Source organism: Panthera onca, chromosome B3 (assembly GCF_046562875.1).
Source record: "Panthera onca isolate mPanOnc1 chromosome B3, mPanOnc1 haplotype 2, whole genome shotgun sequence".
Lineage (NCBI taxonomy): Eukaryota > Metazoa > Chordata > Mammalia > Carnivora > Felidae > Panthera > Panthera onca.
The window spans coordinates 132,565,174-132,588,189 of NC_138344.1; the positions used below are offsets into that span (position 1 = coordinate 132,565,174).

The following is a 23,016-nucleotide window of genomic DNA, read 5'->3' on the forward strand; positions in this document are numbered from 1 at the left end:
AATAAAAAGAGCCTGATTATTGCCATTTTTTTTGTGCAATCGTTTGTATGTCTGTAATTAAGTCTGTGCCTTCTCTCCATCACTGTGGAATGCTGATCACTTCCTTCATGGGTGGGGAAGAAAAAGCCTGGAGAGTCTGCTCTTTCAAAAGTCAGAAGACACATTTTAGCTTGCAGTTGGGACAGACTAGAAGATAGCTCTGAAGAATACTTTGAGACAGTATCTTCCACCAGATGAACCCTGTGGTAACTGTGGTCTTTGAGTTTGTATTGCTTTCAGTGTTTACAGGTCAAATCTAAATTTATATATTGGAAATGTGTTCTATTTTCCCTACCGAATATGGGATGAATTGATTTATTTGCTTATTTTTAAATGCGTCTACTGGCCTTTAGAAGCTATTATTTACATAAAGGTACTTTTGAACTTTACAAACATGTTGGAGGCTACCTACTGTCCAAATATTTTAAATAAGGTATTAGATATGTACAAAGCAACATCCGTATCTGAAATAATAAAATGAAAGACAGGAATCATTGCCAAATGCCTTCCTAAATAATATTTTTGAAACAATCATTTTCACAGATCAGCTTTTGTTGTACTAAATTAAGATATACTTTCTTAAAATATTAAACCATATGAATATCTAAATGTATTTTCAATGTTTTATAGAAAGAATATGGAGTATATTTTTGGTGGCAATCAATACATCTATATTGGGCAGTTATTTTAATGGTTATTACCATTCAGTGTCTAACTTTATTTTTTTTAGCTGACCCAAGAGACAATTAACAAATGTGAGTATTTATCTTAACCTTTTTTGAGGTCTGAATTCACTTTTCATCTTGGCTTTTCTCATTTTCATCTTGTACCTGATTACTTCACAAGGCGTATGCCTCTTTTCTTTCCTTAATTGCTTTTTGTACTTCCTTCTTCATTCTGTTTTTCAATTGCTTGTTGCTAAGCGATGTGCACAACAGTAGGATATACATTCATTACCTTTGAACATGGCCCACTTGGTATTATTTTCCTCTACTCCTTTACCTCATTTGAATTGACCTCAACTGCACTTTCTGCTTTCTTTTGACCTTTCTTTTTGCCAAAACACCCATCTTCCTGTCCTTTGATCATGACTCAGGGGCTAGTGTATTCAATACTTACCCCCATTTTGTCTATGCTCTATTGTTTTTGTTAAGCTCTGGTGGCCAGACTCATTTCACAGGACTATTTCTCTTTGTTAGTCTCTCCTTTTTGTCTTACTACTTTCATTTGTATTTAAAGACATTAGAAAGACACCTCTTCTTTGATGAAATTTAGGTCATTTCTTATTATTTTCCTTTGATCACTTCTGTTGTTTCGGATGTCGGTTCGTCTCAGTACCCCGGCACCTGTTACTCTCTTATAATATCAATTATGGTATAATCTGATAAAACCGCATCACTAACTCAACGTAAATTTGTTCAATTTTGCAATGACCTATAATGTATTTAATTTATTTAGCCACGGTAAACTGCCAAAAAAAAAAGCTCCCCCGCCCAAACCAAGCAACCAAAAAAAACCCGAACACCTCAATTAGTTACAAACACGTACCATAATTTTCTTTTTACATACATGTCTGAATAAATATTTTTGAAGAATGCAGAGTATGCGTCACCTTTACCAAATGAGGCTAATTTATACTGGTGGCCTCATACGGACTCTTGTTCCTATTATTATTGTTAGAGACCATTATTTCTTTAAAAATATTTTTTAATGTTATTTATTTTTGAGAGAGAGAGAGAGAGAGAGCGCACGCACACTAGCGGGGGAGGGGCAGAGAGAGAGAGAGAGAGAGAGAGAGAGAGAGAGAGAGACACAGAATCTGAAGCAGGTTCCAGGCTCTGAGCTGTCAGCACAGAGCCCGACATGGGGCTCGAACTCACGAACTATGAGATCATGACCTGAACCGAAGTCAGATACTCAACTGAGTGAGCCACCCAGGCGCCCCAACAATTTCGTTTCTTTTATTTATTTATTTATTTGTTTGTTTATTTATTTATTTATTTTTTAGCATTTTTTTAATGTTTATTTATTTCTGAGACAAAGACAGAGCATGAGTGGGGAGGGGCAGAGAGGGAGGGAGACACAGAATCTGAAACAGGCTCCAGGCTCAGAGCTGTCAGCACAGAGCCTGACGCAGGGCCTTGAACTCACAGACTGTGAGATCATGACCTGAGCCAAAGTCGGTTGCTCAACCGACTGAGTCATGCAGGTGCCCCTGACAGTGATTTCTAAGAAGGATGTGGATGGGTTTATGATTCAGGGTTCCCTAATATTCAGCTTGACTCAATCTGGCCATAACCTTATAAGGCCTTGCTATTCTAATTCTAAAATATTTTTTTCCAATGTTTATTTACTTTTGAGAGAGAGAGGGTGCAAGCTGGAGAGGAGGAGAGAAAGGGAAACAGAGGCTCTGAAGCAGGCTCCGGCTCTGAGTTGTCAGAGCCCGATGTGAGGCTTGAACTCATCAACTGTGAGATCATGACCTGAGCCGAAGTCCGATGCTTAACTGACTGAGCCACCCAGGCGACCCTTGCTGTTCTAATTCTAAAAAGAGACAAGTGATACTTCTTTTCCTATTATGACACGGGGATGTCACAGAGTTACAGAAGAGCTTTAAACAAGATTCAATATATACAAACTCCCTGGAACAAACTTTTTCTATCAGAAATGTCAGACATGTGTATGGGTATACAGGTTACTACTGGTCTATTCTGTTTCACATCTGGCCTATTAATAATCATTTTTATTTCTGTTTATTCTAAATTTTGTAAGTATATCTTTCTTAATATTTATTGTAGGACTCCTTTCTCTTGAATGCTGGATTGCATAACCAAGTGAAAGAACTCAAATTATTAACGGACCTCATAATCAAAGGATCTCATATTTCAAATTGATCCTAAACTGAGAATTTACTTCCACTTTTTTCTTTTGAAGGTGGTTTATAAGTTGAAAAATGATAATAACAACTAAATAATAAAATGGAAAAAAATGTTAACTACTTAAAAGGAAACAAATGATAGAAACATGCCAGCTATAACTATCTATAAACTCTATGGCTTACTGAGAGGCAGTTAGTGTAGTTATTAAGAGAACAGGCTTGGGGATTAGTCAGCTTGGTTATCTTCGCTATTTCACTAAAATGAAACAAGTATTACTTATGAGGCAATAGAACACAGTAGTTAAGAATGTAAGCTTGAAAATTTACACAATGAGTTAAGAACAGTCAAGACAATTCCAAAGAAATTACAAAGCTCTAAAAGTTATGCTACCAGATTATCAAGACTTATTAAAAAGGTATATAATTAGGAGAGTGTGCTATTGGCAAGAGGACAAACAGACCAGTGTAAAATAACAAAGACCTGGGAAGGGCTAATGTTACAGTCTCTAAAGTCCAAAGGCTGTCTAGAAGCAGAAACCTTTCTTGGAGGACCTGAGTCTTTTTTCTTATGTTCCTCAAGTGATTAGATAAGGCCCACTCACATTATGAAGGGTAATCTGCTTTACTCAAAGTCTAATGATTTAAATGTTTTTTTTATTTTTTAATTTTATTTTTTTATTTTGAGAGAGAGAGAGAGAGAGAGAGCGAGCACATGAGCAGGAGAAAGGGGCAGAGGAAGAGGGAGAGGGAGAATCTTAAGCAGGCCCCACGCTCAGTGTGGAGCCTGACATAGGGCTCAATCCCAAGACCCTGGGATCATGACCTGAGCCAAAATCAAGAGTCAGATGCTAAGTCAAAAGAGCCACCCAGGTGACCCTGTAAAGATTTAAATGGTAATCACATCTTACAAATATCTTTGCAGCAATATCTGGACTGCTGTTTGATCAAAAACTGGGAAGTATGGCCTAGCCAAGTTCAAACCATCACTCTTGGCATTAGGCAAAGATTTCTAAAATCTAAAACCAAAAAAAAAAAATCATGAATCAGTTGAAAATTGATAACTTGGACTTCAAAATAAAAGACTTCTGTCTTTTAGGGATACCCGGGTGGCTTCAGGGACACAAAAATAAAAGTCATAGACTGAGCCTGTATCTGGCATATGTTAAAATCTCTTACAACTTAGTACTTAAAATTTTCTTTTAAATATGGGCAAAAGATTTGAACATCTACTTCATTACAAGAGATATGGATGGCCAACAAAAACAAGAAAAATTGTTTAAGTCATGAGGGAAGTGTAAATTAAGAGTACACAGAGATACCACTATACATCTATTAGAAATGGCTAAAAAACAAAACAAAATAAAAAATTAACAATTCCAAGTGCCAGCAACAATGAACAACTGGCAATCTTATATCTCGCTAGTAAGAATACAAAATGCTTTGCCAGTCTCTTATAAAATTAAAACATAAACCTATCACGTGACTCAGAAACAGCCTTAGTTAACCCCAAAGAAACAAAGACAACCATCCAAACAAAAACTGGAACGCAAATGTTCATAGCAGCATTTTTCATAAATGCCCCAAACTGGAAACGACCCAGTGTCAAGCTGTAGTAGAAGTCATACAATAGCACGTGACTCAGCAATTACAGGGAACTAACCACTGACACATGCGACGACAGGGGTGAAGTTCAAACGCATTATGTGAAGTGAGAGAAACCGATACAAGAGAGGACTGTGCGACTCCATTTATGTGACAGTCTGGAAAAGGCAATAACACAAGGATGGAAATAAGATTGGTGGTGCCAGAGTTTGGGAGGAGAGGTAGGGAACTCAAAGGAATAGAAAAATTTCATATGCCGATTGTGGGGCTGGTTACACAGTTATATATATATTTGTCAAAACTCATATGACTGTACACCTATTAATATAATTCTGTGATATGTAAATTATACCTTAAGAAGGCTCATTTTTAAAAATTAGAAGTGAAAGAGAACTAAAGCAATGAAAAAAATTTACATTAGGGTAAAATTTAGTGGGAGAAAAAAATGGAAACAGGAGTTCAAAAAGAAGAATCTAAATCTTCACATTGTTAAAGAAGAATCTGTTCACATCATTTTAAATGTTTGTTCACACATTTTTGAGGGAAAAGTGATGAGTTTCAAATCACAATGATACTTAGATTCCACTGGATACACTTAAGGGTGATACAACAGTTTTATTTTGAAATGTCAGTATTTACAATACACTGGAAGTTATATGCTTGGCAAACATTTAAAAAGTTTTGGCTATCAATCTTAAAAATGAACAAGGAAGTACACTGTTTTTAAGAATTCGTTTAGAGAAATACAAAGACCACCACCCTAGGCCACGCCAGAGATGGTTTACAGGTGTGACAACATATTGAGCCCCAAAGCTTCTTCTTGGGCAGGCAGGCAGTCTGCCTTCAGTCAAAAGCAACTTGTCTACATAAATGTGTCTTATAATTACTCTTATTGTCTATGAGGGCAATAAGGTGAAAAAGATTGTAAAGCACTGCCCTTGAGAAATTCTTCCACATGTGAGTAAGTGGAAAGGTAAAGAACGCTAAACTGTAGCATTTAGTTGAAATAGCAAATCACTAAAAACAGTATCAATGTCCATCCATAGGAAAGTGTATAAATAAAATGTAGAATTATCTTTCAGGGAGGTTTTATATAGCAATGAAAATGCATGAACTCCAAGGGCTACATGTATTATTGACAAATCTCAAAAACTTAATGTTGGGCGAAAAAAATCAAGATCTTGGCTATGAACAATACAATGCCATGTATATAACACTGGAAAACATGCAAAACAAGATAACATATTGTTTACGGATAAATATCTATGCAGTTGTATTAAACATGTACAAGATTGATAAATACCAAAATATAGAGTATCACAGTTCACTTTAGAGAGAAAGGGTAAAGAATCAGGGAAGGATGCATAGGGATTTTCAACTCTACATGTACAATTTTATTTCTTTTAAAAATCTGAAGTAAACATGGCAAATGTTAAGACTGGATAAAGCTAGGTGACTGACGCACAAGAGTTACATTGCATTACTATCTATACCTTTCTGTGTTTAATATATTTATAATGAGCACACACAAAAAATGAAAGCATGCACTTGGTATCTTGAAATTTGGTAGGAGTCCCAGTTTAAAATAGATTTGACAATTTATGACAAATACACAATCCTCAGAGCCCAAAGCATCAGAAAACTTAACCAAGCCTACAAATGAAATAGAACCATTATTTATTTTTTCATTAGTTGCTTATTGGAACCCAAATCCAATGTCAGTCTGGATACTCTTTTTGAGTTCTAAGAAACCCAAAGAAAATCTTACATGTTTGAATGATAAAGATCATATATCATATCTAACATAACTTATTTTTGTTGTTGTTTTTAAACCATTTTATTTAATTTCTTTTTTTAATTTACATCCAAGTTAGTTACTATATAGTGCAACAATGATTTTAGAAGTAGATTTCTTAATGCCCCTTACCCATTTAGCCCATCCCCCTTCCCACAATCCCTCCAGTAACCCTCTGTTTGTTCTCCAAATTTATGAGTCTCTTATGCTTTGTCCCCCTCCCTGTTTTTATATTATTTTTGCTTCCCTTCCCTTTTGTTCATGTTTTGTCTCTTAAAGTCCTCATGAGTGAAGTCATATGATTTTTGTCTTTCTCTAATTTCACTTAGCATAATACCCTCCAGTTCTATTTGCAAATGGCAAGATTTCATTCTTTTTGTGTATATATATATATACCACATCTTCTTTGTCCATTCATCCATTGATGGACATCCATCGATGGCTCTTTCCATACTTTGGCTATTGTTGATAGTGCTGCTATAAACATTGGGGTGCATGTGCCCCTCTGAAACACCATACCTGTATCCCTTGGATAAATACCTAGTAGTACAATTGCGGGGTTGCAGGGTAGTTCTATTTTTAGTTTTTTGAGGAAACTCCATACTGTTTTCCAGAGTGGCTACACCAGTTTGCATTCCCACCAGCAATGCAAAAGAGATCCTCTCCGCATCCTCACCAATATCTGTTGTTGCCTGAGTTGTTAAGGTTAGCCATTCTGGTAGGTGTGAGGTGGTATCTCATTGTGGTTTTGATTTGTATTTCCCTGATGATGAGTGATATTAAGCATTTTTTCATGTGTCGGTTGGCCATCTGGATGTCTTCTTTGGAGAAGTGTCTATTCATGTCTTTTGCCCATTTCTTCACTGGATTGTTTTTTTGGGTGTTGAGTTGGATAAGTTCTTTATACATTTTGGATACTAACCCTTTATCTGGTATGTCATTTACAAATACCTTCTCCCATTCTGTTGGTTGGTTGCCTTTTAGTTTCGCTGATGGTTTCCTTCGCTCTGCAGAAGCTTTTTATTTTGATGAGGTCCCAATAGTTCATTTTTGCTTTTGTTTCCCTTGCTTCTGGAGAGGTGTTGAATAAAAAGTTGCTGCGGCCAAAGTCAAAGAGGTTTTTGCCTGCTTTCCCCTCGAGGATTTTAATGGCTTCCTGTCTTACATTGAGGTCTTTCATCCATTTTGAGTTTATTTTTGTGTATGGGGTAAGAAAGTGGTCCAGGCTCATTCTTCTGCATGTTGCTGTACAGTTTTCCCAGCACTATTTGCTGAAGGGACTGTCTTTATTCCATTGGATATTCTTTCCTGCTTTGTCAAAGATTAGTTGGCCATATGTTTGTGGGTCTGTTTCTGGGTTCTCTATTCTGTTCCATCGATCTGAGTGTCTGTTTTTGTGTCAGTACCATAGTGTCTTGATGATTACAGCTTTGTAATACAGCTTGAAGTCCGGGATTGTGATGCCTCCTGCTTTGGTTTTCTTTTTCAAGATTGCTTTGGCTATTTGGGGTATTTTCTGATTCCATACAAATTTTAGGATTGTTTGTTCTAACTCTGTGAAGAATGCTGGTGCTATTTTGATAGGTATTGCATTGAATATATAGATTTCTTTGGATAGTATTGACATTTTAACAATATTTGTTCTTCCTATCCAGGAGCATGGAATATTTTTCCTTTTTTGTGTGTGTGTCTTCTTCAATTTCTTCCATAAGCTTTCTATCGTTTTCAGTGTATAGATTTTTAACCTCTTTGGTGAGATTTATTCCTAGGTGTTTTACGGTTTTTGGTGCTATTGTAAATGGAATCAATTCCTTAATTTCTCTTTCTGTTGCTTCACTGTTGGTGTATAGGAATGCAATCAATCTCTGTGTATTGATTTTATATCCTGCATCTTTGCTGAATTCATGGATCAGTTCTAGCAGTTTTTTGGTGGAATCTTTTGGGCTTTCCATATCAAGTATGTCATCTGTGAAGAGTGAAAGTTTGACCTCCTCTTGGCCAATCTGGATGCCTTTTATTTCTTTGTGTTGTCTGATTGCTGAGGCTAAGACTTCCAATACTATGTTGAATAACAGTGGTGAGAGTGGACATCCCTGTTATGTTCCTGACCTTAGGGGGGAAGCTCTCAGTTTTTCCCCATTGGGGATGATATTAGCGGTGGATCTTTCATATATGACTTTTATGATCTTGAGGTATGATCCTTCTATTCCTACTTTCTTAAAGGTTTTTGTCAAGAAAGGATGCTATATTTGGTCAAATGCTTTCTCTGCACCTATTGAAAGGATTATGTGGTTTTTGTCCCTTCCTTTCTTGATGTGATGAATCACATTGATTGTTTTGTGGATATTGAACCAGCCCTGCACCCCAGGTATAAATCCCACTTGGTCGTGATGAATAATTTTTTTAATGTATTGTTGGATCTGGTTGGCCAATATCTTGTTGAGGATTTTGCATCCATGTTCATCAAGGAAATTGGTCTATAGTTCTCCTTTTTAGTGGGATCTTTGGTTTTGGAATCAAGGTAATGCTGGCTTCACAGAAAGAGTTTGGAAGTTTTCCTTCCATTTCTATTTTTTTTGGAACAGTTTCAAGAGAATAGGTGTTAACTCTTCCTTAAATGTTTGGTAGAATTCCCCTGTAAAGCCATCTGGCCCTGGACTCTTGTTTTTTTGGAGATTTTTGACTACTAATTCGATTTCTTTACTGGTTATGGGTACATAACTTATTTTTCTGTGGTTTTTAACAAATTCACTGATTCATTCAACAAGAACTAAGCCACCATGTGCTTTGTGCTAACTTGAACCTCCAGAGGTAATCAAGATAGAATAGATAACATCATTTCATATTCAACTGTGAGAAACAAACAATGAGAAGAGATAGTGTCAGAGATTGGTAAGTGCTGTGAATGCTATAACACCAGTAGTAGAGATTTAGTAGAGTGGTGAGGAGGGGAGGCAGGGCAAAGTCACTTTGGACAGGGAAGGCCTTTACTGTTGATGCAATGTTTAAATTTTTTTTAATGTTTATTTTATTTTTGAGAGAGACGGAGACAGAGCGTGAGCAGGGGAGGGGCAGAGAGAGAGAGGAAGACACAGAATCTGAAGCAGGTTCCAGGCTCTGAGCTGTCAGCACAGAGCCCGACGCGGGGCTCGAGCTCACTCACAAACTGCGAGATCATGACCTGAGGCGAAGTTGGATGCTTAACTGACTGAGCCACCCAAGTGCTCCTGCTAATGCAATGTTTAAACAGGGAACCACAACTGCAAAGACCTGAATAGAAGATAGCAAAGGTGTCTAGATGTCTGAGACCACATTAGCATTAACAAAATAGACATAAGCTTTCTAAGCCTATAGAAATAGAAGGACATTTATTATCATGCAGTAGTTTGCAAGTTTTACGATTCTTTTAAAAAAGTTAAAACTAGAAATAATTTGTTTCCTATCCATGAATATTTAAATAAGTTTCACAGCTCAGTCATATATCAACACTTCTGATGTGGTATTTAAGTGAAAACAATTATTACAGCATGATACTGAAATAGAATCACTGAAAATAAATAATAAGGAATCCTTAAGGTATTTACTGAATGACACTGGTAAAACTCAACCTTTTCCTAACATATGTACCAACCATTTAGAAAAGACAACAGGCTGTAAATATATTCTTGGGAACAGGTGTTATGGAATAAAACAAGCAGGCTTAGGCAGGGATCAAAAAAGCAGGTGATTCTGAACAGTGAAATAATATTACGGTAGGACATTAAACATCTGTATCATATTTCAGCACATGTGTTAACACTCCAACTTTTCTTGAAGCTATAATGTATTTTCTTGGGAACGGATATAAATAGTGGATCTCTTCATTTCAGTCAGAAAAGAAATAATCTAAAGTACACTTCCAGAGAGGCAAGCTCCATCAGTCATGCCAGTTATCATCTATATCCCAGATGGTCATCTAGGGGCATTTAAAGACCATTCTCTACGTCACTGTCCAATCTCCTGAGTAGACAATATGGCTAGCACAATGATGAGAATTACAAGGAGGGAAATAAAATGCTGAAAATACTGCCCTGGCTTTGTTCATAAACCATGGTGCAGTGGTACCTCCTTTGTTGGCAGTCCTAACTGCTACAGCCCAGAAGATACCAAAAGGAGGTATAGAAAGAATAGTGGAACTAAATTAGTGGTCAAGGACCAAACAGGCAGTCTGTAGGGATATGGAACAAAACTGATTCAGATCCTCTAATCCAGAAACACAAAGGTTGAGAAAAGCTTAGGAGATAAAGAAAGGTTTGTGTATGATAAGGAGAATGATTTTTCAAACCTAAAAATTAAGAGCCATGAAGCAACACTGAAGAATAAAAGAGGTTATATGAAGACAATTTCTTTCATTTTTTATTTTTTTATTTTTTTTAACGTTTTATTTATTTTTGAGACAGTGAGAGACAGAGCATGAACAGGGGAGGGTCAGAGAGAGGGAGACGCAGAATCCGAAACAGGCTCCAGGCTCTGAGCTGTCAGCACAGAGCCCGACGCGGGGCTCGAACTCACGGACCGCGAGATCATGACGTGAGCCGAAGTCGGCCGCCTAACCGACTGAGCCACCCAGGCACCCCGAAGACAATTTCTTTTAATGACAGTTTTATGGAAATGTGTGAAACATGTTATCCATGAGGTGGGACAAAATGAAAACGAGAAAACACACACCATAAAACATTTGATAAGTCACAGAACCTAAAACCCGAGTTTGAATACTGATTTACTACGTATTAGCTGTGCAACCGTGGACAAGTTTCTTAACCTCTCTGTGTCTCAGTTCCTCACCCAGGAAACGGTTGTTGTGGGGATGAAATGAATAAAGAACAGTGCTTGCCACATAGCAAGTGCTTTAAAAACTTTAGCCGTAAGTCTGTGTGCAAAAAAAGAGTTGATTACTCTCCTGCTTATAAGGATAGCCCTTGGCTGGCATCTGGGAACTTGGATTTCCAGAAGTTTCTCACCAACATCAACTCCTAAGAGTGGATCGCTGTGCTTACAACAACGTGTGCAACAATATGGTTTAGGTTGAACACATGCTTTCCTTCCGGGATTCTGGAATTTTGGTACACGCCAGGTAGAGACTGTTTGCATAATCATCCCGATAAAACTCCCGGATGCTGAGCCTTGAATGAGCCTCCCAGGTTGGCAACACCTGACGCATGTGGTCACAACTTGCCATCGGGAGAATTAAGCATGTCTGGTGTGACTTCACTGAGAGAGGACCCTTGAAAGCTTGCACCTGGTCTCCCCTGGACTACACCCCATGTGCCTCTCCCTTTGCTAATTTTGCTTTGTATCCTTTTCCTGTGACAAATTGTAGCCGTAAATAAATTATATGCTGAGCTCTTCCAGTGAATCATCAAACCTGGTGGTGGCGGCCTTGGAGACCCATCAGCAGTCAAACATAATTATTTTATACTTGATGTAAGTATAGTAAAAATGCATGTTAATAAATCTTGAAGACAAGTTCAAGAAAAGCGGTTTTTAGATATAATACCTTGATGAAAACAGAAAATGTTGTACTGTTTCTCTCATAAATAATAGATGAAATTAAAAAGTTGAAAGTCAGTGACATGTTCATTAAATTATATCACTATTTCCTGACAATATGCTTTTACATCACATGAAAGTAAGTAATTAGCTTATGCCTTCTTTTTTTTAAAGTTTTTAAAAATTTTATTTATTGGGGGGGGCATAAAAAGAGGGAGAAAGAGAATCTGAAGCAGGCTCCATACTCAGGGTGGAGCCCGATGTGGGGCTCGATCTCATGAACCATGAAATCATGACCTGAGACAAAATCAAGAGTTGGACACTTAACTGACTGAGCCACCCAGCTGCCCCTAGCTTACACCTTCTAAATGATATTCAAAAGAGGAACCATAGTGGTGAGAAATACTTAGGCATATCCTTTAGGTAGCGACAGAACATAGAACACAACTGAAATGCCAGAACCACCGAACTAGAAATGCGTTACTAATTTTATGTATTTTCTACATCTCTTACAAATAAGCTGTTAGTCTTTTCCAACACTTAGTAAACCCAATTCTCTTCCCAATAAATCAATATTTGGAAAAGAGAATTTACAAAAAAAAAAAGTTTGAGAGAAAAGTATTTAATAATTTATGTGAGTTTCTGTTTCAGAATAGTCCGATCAATTCCCCCACTTAAAAAAAAAAATGTTGCATAAGAACTAAAACAAAACTACCTTAAAGGCACCGAGTTTAAAACATGGTGGGGCCAGGCCATATGCTTGGGGTAGCTCAAACCCAAAGTGGTTAGTGGAAATTCCCCCAACCACTTTTGCCCTGAGGGTGAGGGTCCACATCTGCACCTGGGCTTTGGTTTGGTGGCTTCACAGGAGAAGAGACCAGGAGTAAAGACCCAGGGCTTGCCCACCATGGATTATCTCACAGGGTAACTTCCCCACATTAGCTGATACCCATAGGGCTACATGGAAGTTGCCCTGAATAAAGTAGCAAGAAAAAAATGAAAGGAAAAATGATAACCCATATCCGAGAGGTCTTATGGATGTTGACTGACCCTCTTGTAGACTGGCACTTTGGATCTAAGCATACCTTGAGTGGTACAGAAATTTCAGTCTGAAAACTTGTTTTAACGTGGTCCTGTACGAATAGTGTGTGCATGCACACACACACACACACCTTAAGTAAAATATTAACAAACTGAATCTAACTACGTAGAAAGAAAGATAATAGCATGACCAAATAGGGTTTAAACTAAAATACAGGTATGTCATTCACCACATGAACACATTAAAGTAAAAACCAATTATCATCATCTCAATAGATACAGGAAAGGCATGTAATAAAACTTAATGCCCATTCTTGCTAAAAACTCTATGTACTAGACTAGGTGGCAACTTCCTTAATCTGACACAGGATCTAATTATAAAACTCTATAGCTATGATCAAATTAAGTGATAAGATGTTGAAGTCTTTCCCTCTGAGTTTGGGAACAAGACACTATCACTACCGGAAGTATTCATCTTAGTGCCTAAGTCAAGAAAAAGAAATTAAAGACATAAGAATTGGAAAGAAAGAAAATGGTTACCATCTTCCACTGATAGTATTACCTTCATAAAAATACCCATAAAAATCGACAAATTTAACAAGCCTGCTAGATATTATATCAATATACAAAAATCAAGTATGTTTCTATTTGGTTTTACAAGTAATTTTAAAACCATTTTCAAAAGCTACCATTTGAATGGTAACAAGAACTATAAAATACTGTATGATGAACTTCAAAACTGATAAGGAACTAGACTTTGTTCTCACCACAAAATGGAAATGATCATCGTGTGACGTGATATAAACGTAAGCTAATGCTACTGTGGTAATCATATTACAAGACATAAATGTATCAAATCAGCACACTGTATGACTTAAATTTACACAATGTTGTATGTCAATTATATCTCAATAAAGTATGTCGGACTCAATCCAACACAAGAAAAAATCTATTTGTAATACAGATTAGTGATGAAAAACACAAATTCTGTACTAAGCACCTTGGCTCAGATCCTGCCTCTGCCATTTACTAGCTGTTTGATCAGAGGTGAGTCAATTGACCACTACGTGCCTCAGTTTCCTGTGTAAAATATCTCCTGTTACTAGGACCTACCTCATAAGGTTGTTGTGAATACTGAATACAAAATAATAGAATAAGGCCTGGAAATTAGAAAACCTTATAAAACTGAAAAATATAATGATTATGACGGTGATAGTGGTGGTATGATGGTATAGAAAATTATAAAACTTTTTGGAAAGGTTTTAAAAAAATAATTAAATGGAAAATACACCATATTCATGGATAGGAAGACGATATTAGTAAGATATTAATTCTCTAGAAATTGAGAAATTGATGTGTAGACTCAATGAAATGTTAATTAAAATATGAACAGGGTCTTTTTTTTTTTTTTGGCTCTTCACAAGCCAGCTCTAGAATTTATATGGAAAAGCAGAGAATGGGATATAATCAATACACTGCTGAAGAAGAAAAGTAAAGAGGGACACTTGCCCTACTGATATTAAGATTTTATGAAGACATCGCAGAATTGGTGTTTGGTGACCAATTGAACAGAACAGAAAACACAGGAACAGAGGCAGTGTGGCAGAGATGTACAGAAAAAAGGGCACAGTCAAAAAAAAAAAACCCTGAAAATAATGATTAACCATATGGAAAAAGTTCCAACACACCACGCAATACTCAAAAATTTACTCTAAAGTATGAAGGACTTAATTTTCAAGAGCAAAACTTTAGCTTTTATGAAGAAAATATGGGTGCCTCTCTGACCTTGAAATAAGAGTTTCTTAAATAAGACACAATCACCCTACTACAAAAAAGATTCACAAATTCAACCAAATTAATTCATGTTTCAAAAGATATCTGAAGATAGTGAAAAGATAAGCCACAAAATGGGAGAATGTATCTGTTAAAATGACAAAATATTTGTACTGAGAACATCTATAAAGAGCATGGTCAAATCAATAAATACAACTGAAAAAGAGGTACAAACCATGGACAGATATGTCACAGAAGAGACCAATAAACATGAAGACATATGTTAGATGATCCACTATTAATATAAATATAAAATCAAGCCCACAACAAGATACTATACCCACTCCATTAGAGAAGATTAAAAAGTCTAATAATACCAAGTGTTGGAGAGGGTGCAGGTCAACAGATTCTCTCATACATTGATGAGACTGCAAATTAATGGGATGATTTGGAAATATCATTTGGCATTATAAAACGTTGGCACTATTTATGTAAACATTTGCATACCTCATAACCCAGGGATTCTACTCCTAAGAGAATCACTTGCACATGGGCATGAGGAATTATGGTACAAGATTGTCCATAAAGGGAGCACCAGGGTGGCTCAGTCAGTTGAGTGTCTGTCTCTTGATTTTGGCTCAGGTCATGATCCCAGGGTCATGGGATTAAGCCCTACATTAGGCTTTGTGCTGAGCGTCTCTCTCTCCCTGTGCCCCTCCTCCCTACTCACGGTCTTTCTCTAAAATAAAATAAAAAATAAAAAAGACTCTCCATACAGTGTTACTAGTAATAGCAAAAACAGGCAAATCTAGGGGGAAAAACAAAATGCCCATCAATAGAAGAATAGATAAATTATGGTAAATTCATACAATGGACCGTTACACACATTTAAAATGAGTGAATTCTAATTCCACACAAACCAGGGATAAATATTAGAAACATATCACTGAGTGAAAAAAGCATGTCACTAAAGACTACAAACATTTGACACCTTTTTTATATAGTTTTAAAATGAGAAAGTTTAAACGTTAGGGAAATACATATGGGTGTGTATGTGTATATACATATATGTATTTGTGTGTGTGTGTGTGTGTGTGTGTGTGTGTGTGTGTGTGTGTTTAAACCAAAGGAATAATAAACACTCAATTTGGGGTAGTGGGTCCTATGGGAGGAAAGCAGGGAAACAGAATGGAGGGGAACCTAAATAAATGGGAGTTAACGGTAGTATTTTAGTTCTTGGATTGAATGCGCTCATTGTATTATTAAACACACTAACTTAAATAAAAGATAGCTATGCATGGAAAAAGTATATTAAAAAAATAAGTACATACATTTACAAATTTACATCTTATTACATCAGATTCAAACTATTACATCATAGTTTTAATGTACGCAAACTGTTGATATGCCATTTTGGAATAATTTATCTTCACACTTCACTTATTTACACAACCTGTTGGAAAGACTAGCAAGTAAACACCAGTAGAAAATAAGGAATGAAAAGAGTACACATTACTTCCATAAGGCTAATTTAATGAAGTATGATAAACAGTTCCTTCAGTGTTGAGAAACAAAAAAGATGCCAGCAATGAAAAAGCAAAATGCACCGAAACCTATCAGTCAAGGAAATCTAGCTGTAAAAATACACATCAACATGATAAAAATAGAGAATAAAGCTATAATTTTATAATCCATTTGCATAGACAGAATGTTTTGTCTTCTCAAAATTCATATATTGAAACCTAATCCCCAGTGTGACGGTATTTGGGGGGGGGCTTCTCGGGATGCTTAGGTTATGAGGGTGGAGCCTTCATTCTGGGATTAGTGCCCTTATATAAGGGACCCCAGAGAACTCCTTTGCCTCTTCTACTATGTGAGGATACAGCAAGAAGGCAGCTGCCTATGAACCAGGAAGCAAGTTCTCACCAGAACCCAGAACTGTCAGCCCCTAGATCTTAAGACTTTCCGGCCTCTGGAACTGTAAGAAATAAATATCCGTTGCTTAAGCCTTCCCCTATCCCCGCCCCCCACCCCGTCCGTAGTCTTCTGTTACAGCAGCCTGAATGGACTAAGACACCATTGCAATGGGGAGCCCGCTGCACCAGGGCTGACAGACCTGAGTCCCAAACTTGACCTATGTCTGCTTAGATGTGTGACCTTGGATGGGTCATTGAACCTCACATGTGTAAAATAAGAGACTGTACCAAGTTTTAGGGATCTTTCCGTTGGTGAAAGTCTGTGACCCTTTAAGAAACCACTCTTACAAAGAATTAAGAAAATCATGATGCAATTTCCTTATCTAAGTAGCATGATATGTAATTTAGTACTTGAGTGCCTTTGGATGACAACAATGTCTACAGGCTCTGAGGAGAGAATAAAAGCATTAATACAGCATTACCATCGGATTAGTTAAAATGGAAAAGGTTTGTTACACATAGACAGTTTCCAAGTGGTCGATGAATTTGCTTTTTGATAGATCAGAGGTGTTTTGTGGTATACAGCCTTTCATGTAATTACACTAGTGGAGGCAAAAAATGAGAATTTGGGCATTATGATTTAAACTTTAAGCCTTAAATTCTACAACGTAAAGGAATTTGAGAAGTTAGGTCAATCTTGCAGAGATTCTCCATCTTTATATTTCCATGCAGAGGAACCTCTTTTGGAGTAATATTCCCGGCCTCTCCCCTTGTCCTCACCCATTCCTCCTAGAGAAGTGACTTACCTAATTGGCGTACCTCCTCCTTTTCTCTGTAAGAGCCACCTGACTGTGGGGGCATGCGCAGTGCTCTGCTCCCCAGTGCCATAGCGGCAGGCTTTCATGTGGGGTGCCTGTGTCTGAGGGGAAACCTATTTAATTCTGGCTGCAATCCAGCACATCCACCCCTTCAACAGAGCCATCCCACAGACAGTGCTGACATTTTTAGCTACTACTCGTAACACTTGCATTTATTTCCCGATTTACTCTGGATGGCAAAAGAGGGTGCTAGGCTACTGTGCCCCTCCAGCCCCAACAGAATACTTTGCAGCAGAAAAAGAAAATGAATGATACGTGTATATTAACGTAAGTAAGTCTCAAAAATATAACGATTAGAGAAAAAGCAATCTGAGTTTATGTAAGGCTTAAAAATAAATAAAACAATACTATATATTACCTAAAACACATAAATCTGTGTCATAAAATATAAAGGCACACGTGAGTGAGCTTAAAAATTCAGGATAGTGATTATCTCTGGGGCAGAGGAAGGGAAAGGCCAGCAGGCAGGGCTCCCCAGGGTGGTTTCAACCACATTTGAAATGGAATGTTTTGTTTCTTATATGCACTTTTTTTTCTGCCTCGATGATTTTACATATATGTGACACACACTGACATACCACACGTACATCTACAAGAGAATGAGGGGTGGAGCTGAAAAAACTATGCCCTGTCACAGTGAGGCCTGGTCAGCTCCTTTCCAGAACCCCTGGAACAAAGTCAGTGAAAAGAGACATTGCCCATGCCTGGACATAGACACTAAATGTAGCACTGGCATCTACAGTTTTATTTTAAATGGGGAAAATCCATTAAACCACAGAATGAGAGTCAGAAAGAATAAAGCCAAGCAATCATCCAAGGAATGGAGTTACTAGCAGCAAACCATGGAAACTTCTAGAACTTACCTTTGCCAGAAGGAACCCTAAATTGTTGCCTTTGATAACAAAATCTTTTTATTAATTATCTCTGAAGGAAGACTCAGTAAGTGTTCTTAGTAATGCATTTCAATGTCTTATAAATCACTAGAAAGTTTAATTCAGTGGAAATTGTAAGTCAGTATATCGTGACTAAGATGGTCTGAAGACACACAGAAAGGAGATGGTCTGTATTGTTTCCTGATCCCCTAGTCTAACTCAGACACCCTGAATCATAAGCGTAATAGAACAGAGTCTACAAATCTGTGTTGCTTCATTTAAAAGTGCACATATTTTTTAAGCTTTCATGTATTGTATTTACTTGTTAATTTTTTTTAAATGTTTATTTATTTTTGAGAGACAGAGATACAGAGCACAAGTCCGGGACGGGCAGAGTGAGAGGGAGACACAGAATCCGAAGCAGGCTCCAGGCTCTGAGCTGTCGGCACAGAACCCAATGTGGGGCTCGAACCCACAAACCATGAGATCATGACCTGAGCCAAAGTTGGACGCTTAACCAACTGAGCCACCCAGACGCCCCTAAATTGTTAATTTTTTAAATAAAGTTTATTTATTTTGAAAGAGAGTGTGCCCTCACGCGAATGGGTGAGAGCCAGACAGAGAGGGAGAGAGAAGGGGAGAAAGATACCCAAGCAGGCACCATGCTGTCAGTGCAGAGCCTGATGCAAAGCTCGATCTCACGAACCGTGAGGTCATGACCTGAGCCGAAATCAAGAGTCGATGTTTAACTGACTGAGCCACCCAATGCCCCTAAATTGCTAATTTTTAACAAGTTCCTTCCTCAAGGAGAAAAATAATTCAAGTGATAAACCCTTTGGGGACTGATGCCCATGCAGGTCTCAAAATCATTTTTTCAAGTCTTGTGTCTCCAATGAAGAGGAACAAATGAAGACTACATTAACATTACAAATCACTGACATTTAGATTAGGCATCTGGTCCTTCAAATCATTTTACAATTTGTAACCTAAGGATAAAAAAGACGTTATGAAAGGTAGCTGACCACGGACTGAAATGATCGATACAATCCAGGAAAGTTGCCTTCCAGGGAGGGTCTATCACATTTTCTGCCACGTTCATCCGTAACAGCCCAGGAGATTTAGTCCCTTGTGCCCAGCATGGACTCTGGACATCCACTGAACTGAACTTCACTGATAACTAGAAACTAATGTGGGAAGATGGTGGGGATACCAAAAAGGATACTACGGCCCACTGCTGTGACTTTGTATACTGGAAATGCTCAGAAAACCTACACTTCCTGAAGACCCTTAATGTCCTTCTTTAACCTTTCATCTCTCTCTTTACAAGGTTTATAACCTTAGAGAAGGTTACAAAAATAAGTAATAGTAATACCATATACACAATACGATAGGATATATAATAAAACACAGAACGTGGTATGATATAGTAAAATATAGTAACTGCATGATATAACATCCTGTGGAGGGGCATCCATGTGTCATTGTGCCCCCATCTACTTTTCGAGTCTCACCCCCAATCCTGCTCTTACTCACTGCAATCCAGCCACTCTGGTTGTCTTTTACTTTCCCTATCCTGCCAAGTTTACACCCGCTTCAGAGCCTTTTCAATTTTTTCTTTTTTAACTTTTATTTTTGAGAGACAGAGACAGAGAGTGAGCGGGGTGGGGCAGAGAGAGAGGGAGACACAGAATCGGAAGCAGGCTCCAGGCTCTGAGCTGTCAGCGCAGAGCCCGACGCGGGGCTCGAACCCACGAACTACGAGATCATGACCCTAGCAGAAGTCAGACGCTTAATTAACTGACTGAGCCCCCCAGGCGTCCCTGGAGCCTTTTCAAATGCTCTTCCGGTTTCTGGGTGGCTCTCCTCCCAGTCAGCTTTTCATCACTTCCGTCTTATTCAAAGGTTACCCTTCAAAAAGGCCTTCCCTAGCCTCCCCGTCTAAAACTACCCACCTCCCCCTCAGTCATCCTCTCAAGTATTATTTTACCTTCCTCATAGCATGTTATCCGTATCTGAGGTTAACTCGTTTACTCAGTTACTGCCTGTCGTCTTACAACTAAACTCAATTCCTTGAGAGCAGGGACCTTGTTTGCTTTGCTCACAGCTCTCCCCGCAAGCACCCTGAAAGGGACTAGGTGCACAGTAGGTACTAAAAAACTGTTTCCTAAATGGATGAATGAATCCCTCCATTTTAAGGCTTTGAAGCATGTAACAAATGCATTCCCTATTTTACCAAATTCACGGTCTTGAATACTGGGTTTACTGGAAAATGGGGGAGGGGAGAAGAAAATGGACTCCTCATGATACAGACTGGCGAGAGCCGAAGCCACAGAGAACAGCACGGAAATGAATGCTGTTATTTAATTTACATATTTTAATCACATTCATCTGATCCATTAAAAACTAAAAATAAATCCTTTCACTATTTTTACACTAGGCACTAATTTAATTATATTCTGTGACTACAGCTATTACATTACGTATTTTCTATCCAAATTACCTTGTACTTTGCTAGCGATGATAGGAGCTATCTCCGTATGTCGCAGGTATTCTCGTAGTCTGAGAAATCGTATGAGGCAGAACGCAATATGAACATATTACTGAATAAAATGCTTATAAATGAGATCCCTTCTCTCAGCCAGAAAAAGGAGACACAACACATTAGGTCAGTCATTAGGAGTCAAAGCCCCGCAAACAGTGCTGTCTGCGTTATGCATGAATCTGGAAGTCCTACACATCTACCAGAATTTGAATTACTGTGCTTTACCAAATACACATTTAAAGGAGAAAACTATCCCTTAAGAAACAAATTCAAGAATCATTTAAACACAGTTTTACTGGCGCAGTTTCAGAATCTATCGTGAGGTATTTTGTCTAAGTTAAATTTAAAACTCCTCATTTTTCAAGCTGACCTGTTACAACTAATAGGTTTTAAAATGATGAACAGCCACAGAACCGTAAAAAATATTCCACTTTCATAAAACCAGAGATCATTCTGTCTGAAATGAAGTTTCATTTTTAAAACTTCATGCATTTGAAAAAAAAAATCACATACTCTTGGAAGAAATGGTCATTTTCCGTGAAAGAAAATGTTAGTGGGATTCAACGGCGGCACAAAAGTAAAACATACATTGTCAAATAAAGGCTGTTTTGCTATTTGGCAAATACAGGCCTTGTTTCCACAGAATGGGCAGGAGAGAAGGGAGGGGAAATTCCAGGTGTTTGCAAACCAAGAACACAAGCGCTTTTTTTTTTAACTGAGCCTTGTGAAAATATTAGCATTTTTAAAATCAATGTTAGCTTTGGATTACATTTAGGAAATTATAGAGACAACACAGAATTGTAGTATTAGAGTGTGTAAACAATCATAATTTATTACCTACTTTTAAGACCCTTTCTATAGAGATGCAGAACTTTATTTTTTTTTTAATTTTTTTTAACGTTTATTTTTGAGACAGAGAGAGACAGAGCATGAACGGGGGAGGGGCAGAGAGAGAGGGAGACACAGAATCGGAAGCTGGCTCCAGGCTCTGAGCCATCAGCCCAGAGCCTGACGCGGGGCTCGAACTCACGGACCGCGAGATCGTGACCTGAGCTGAAGTCGGATGCTTAACCGACTGAGCCACCCAGGCACCCCGAGGTGCAGAACTTTAAAACGCACTGCCATTAAAGAAGCCTCTCAAACCACCTCTGTGTGCACACAGTGGGACGAAACCTCAGTGGCTGATGGAGCTAAAGGCATGGCTTCCGAAGGGATCCTTGGAGAGGGGGATTCCCAATGTGACCCTCAGGTTTTGGTGGTTTGCTACTTTTTGCCACAACCTTTGGTCAAATTAAGTCACAAAGTCAGCTCAGACTCAGACAGTGGAGGAAAACTCCACCTCTTGATGGGAGGAGCCACGGTACTCTGCAAAGGAGGGTGCCCACAGGGAAGGGGTGGAGGGAGTTGTTACCGCCATCTTTGCAAACAACCGACCGCCTCATGAATGCTTGTGCTCCTTTTCCAGTGAACTGGGTCTGTGAATAATAAGGTTTGGGGCATTAATGGGAGAGTTCGTGACTCAATGAATTACCATACAGTTACCATAAAAGCTGCTGTCCTCATACATGCACGTGGGGCCTGGAAACGTGCACTTCCGGGCACACAGCAATGTTCCAGATGTTCATGAGGGGTCCTAAGCACCACTGGGAGAGAGAGGCAGATCACAGGCAGGAGGAGCCCTATGGCATGCAAGGCAGGTGGCACGTGCTCAGTGCACAATGAGATAAAGAAGTACCATCACGAACACTGAGAAGAGGGGACAGTCACTGAGGAACGGACGCATTGGGTCACGCAACAGAGGAGGGAACCCAACCTCGCCGGAAGGGCTCACAGAGAAGGATGCAGAGGAAGGGACATCCCAGAAAGGAGTCATGCACATGATGAGTGAAGGTCATAGCTCATCAGGAGAGAAGTTAGAAGAACCTGAGGAGAGGGGGCAGAGGGTGCCTTTAGCACGCACCCTTATAAGCGGGGCCCAGACACTTACTACACCAACATCATGGGAAGAGGGGTTGACAGCACAAAGACACTGCACGAGCAAAGGGACCAGTGGCTGAACAAATGAAGAGCCACGGCAGAAAAGGAAAGATCAATGCTGACTGCACAAGTGAAGCTGGGAAAATCATGGTATCACTGACAGAAATAGAAAGA

At 38.4% G+C, this 23,016-nt stretch overlaps 1 protein-coding gene across 7 annotated transcripts in view; it reads right to left on the reverse strand.

Annotated features, from left to right (window-relative positions):
- EFCAB11 (EF-hand calcium binding domain 11) overlaps positions 1 to 23,016 on the reverse strand; it is a 157,286-nt gene that overhangs the window by 82,671 nt on the left and 51,599 nt on the right. Inside the window, exon 6 of one of the 7 annotated variants that reach the window (XM_060620525.3) lies at positions 21,793 to 22,340. The exons of the other annotated variants lie outside the window; for them this stretch is intronic. Within the exon in view, the coding sequence (XP_060476508.1) occupies positions 22,304 to 22,340 (37 nt within the window). The 3' untranslated portion in view covers positions 21,793 to 22,303. Of the gene's footprint in view, positions 1 to 21,792; positions 22,341 to 23,016 lie in introns of those variants that run through there. 7 annotated transcript variants of the gene reach the window in all.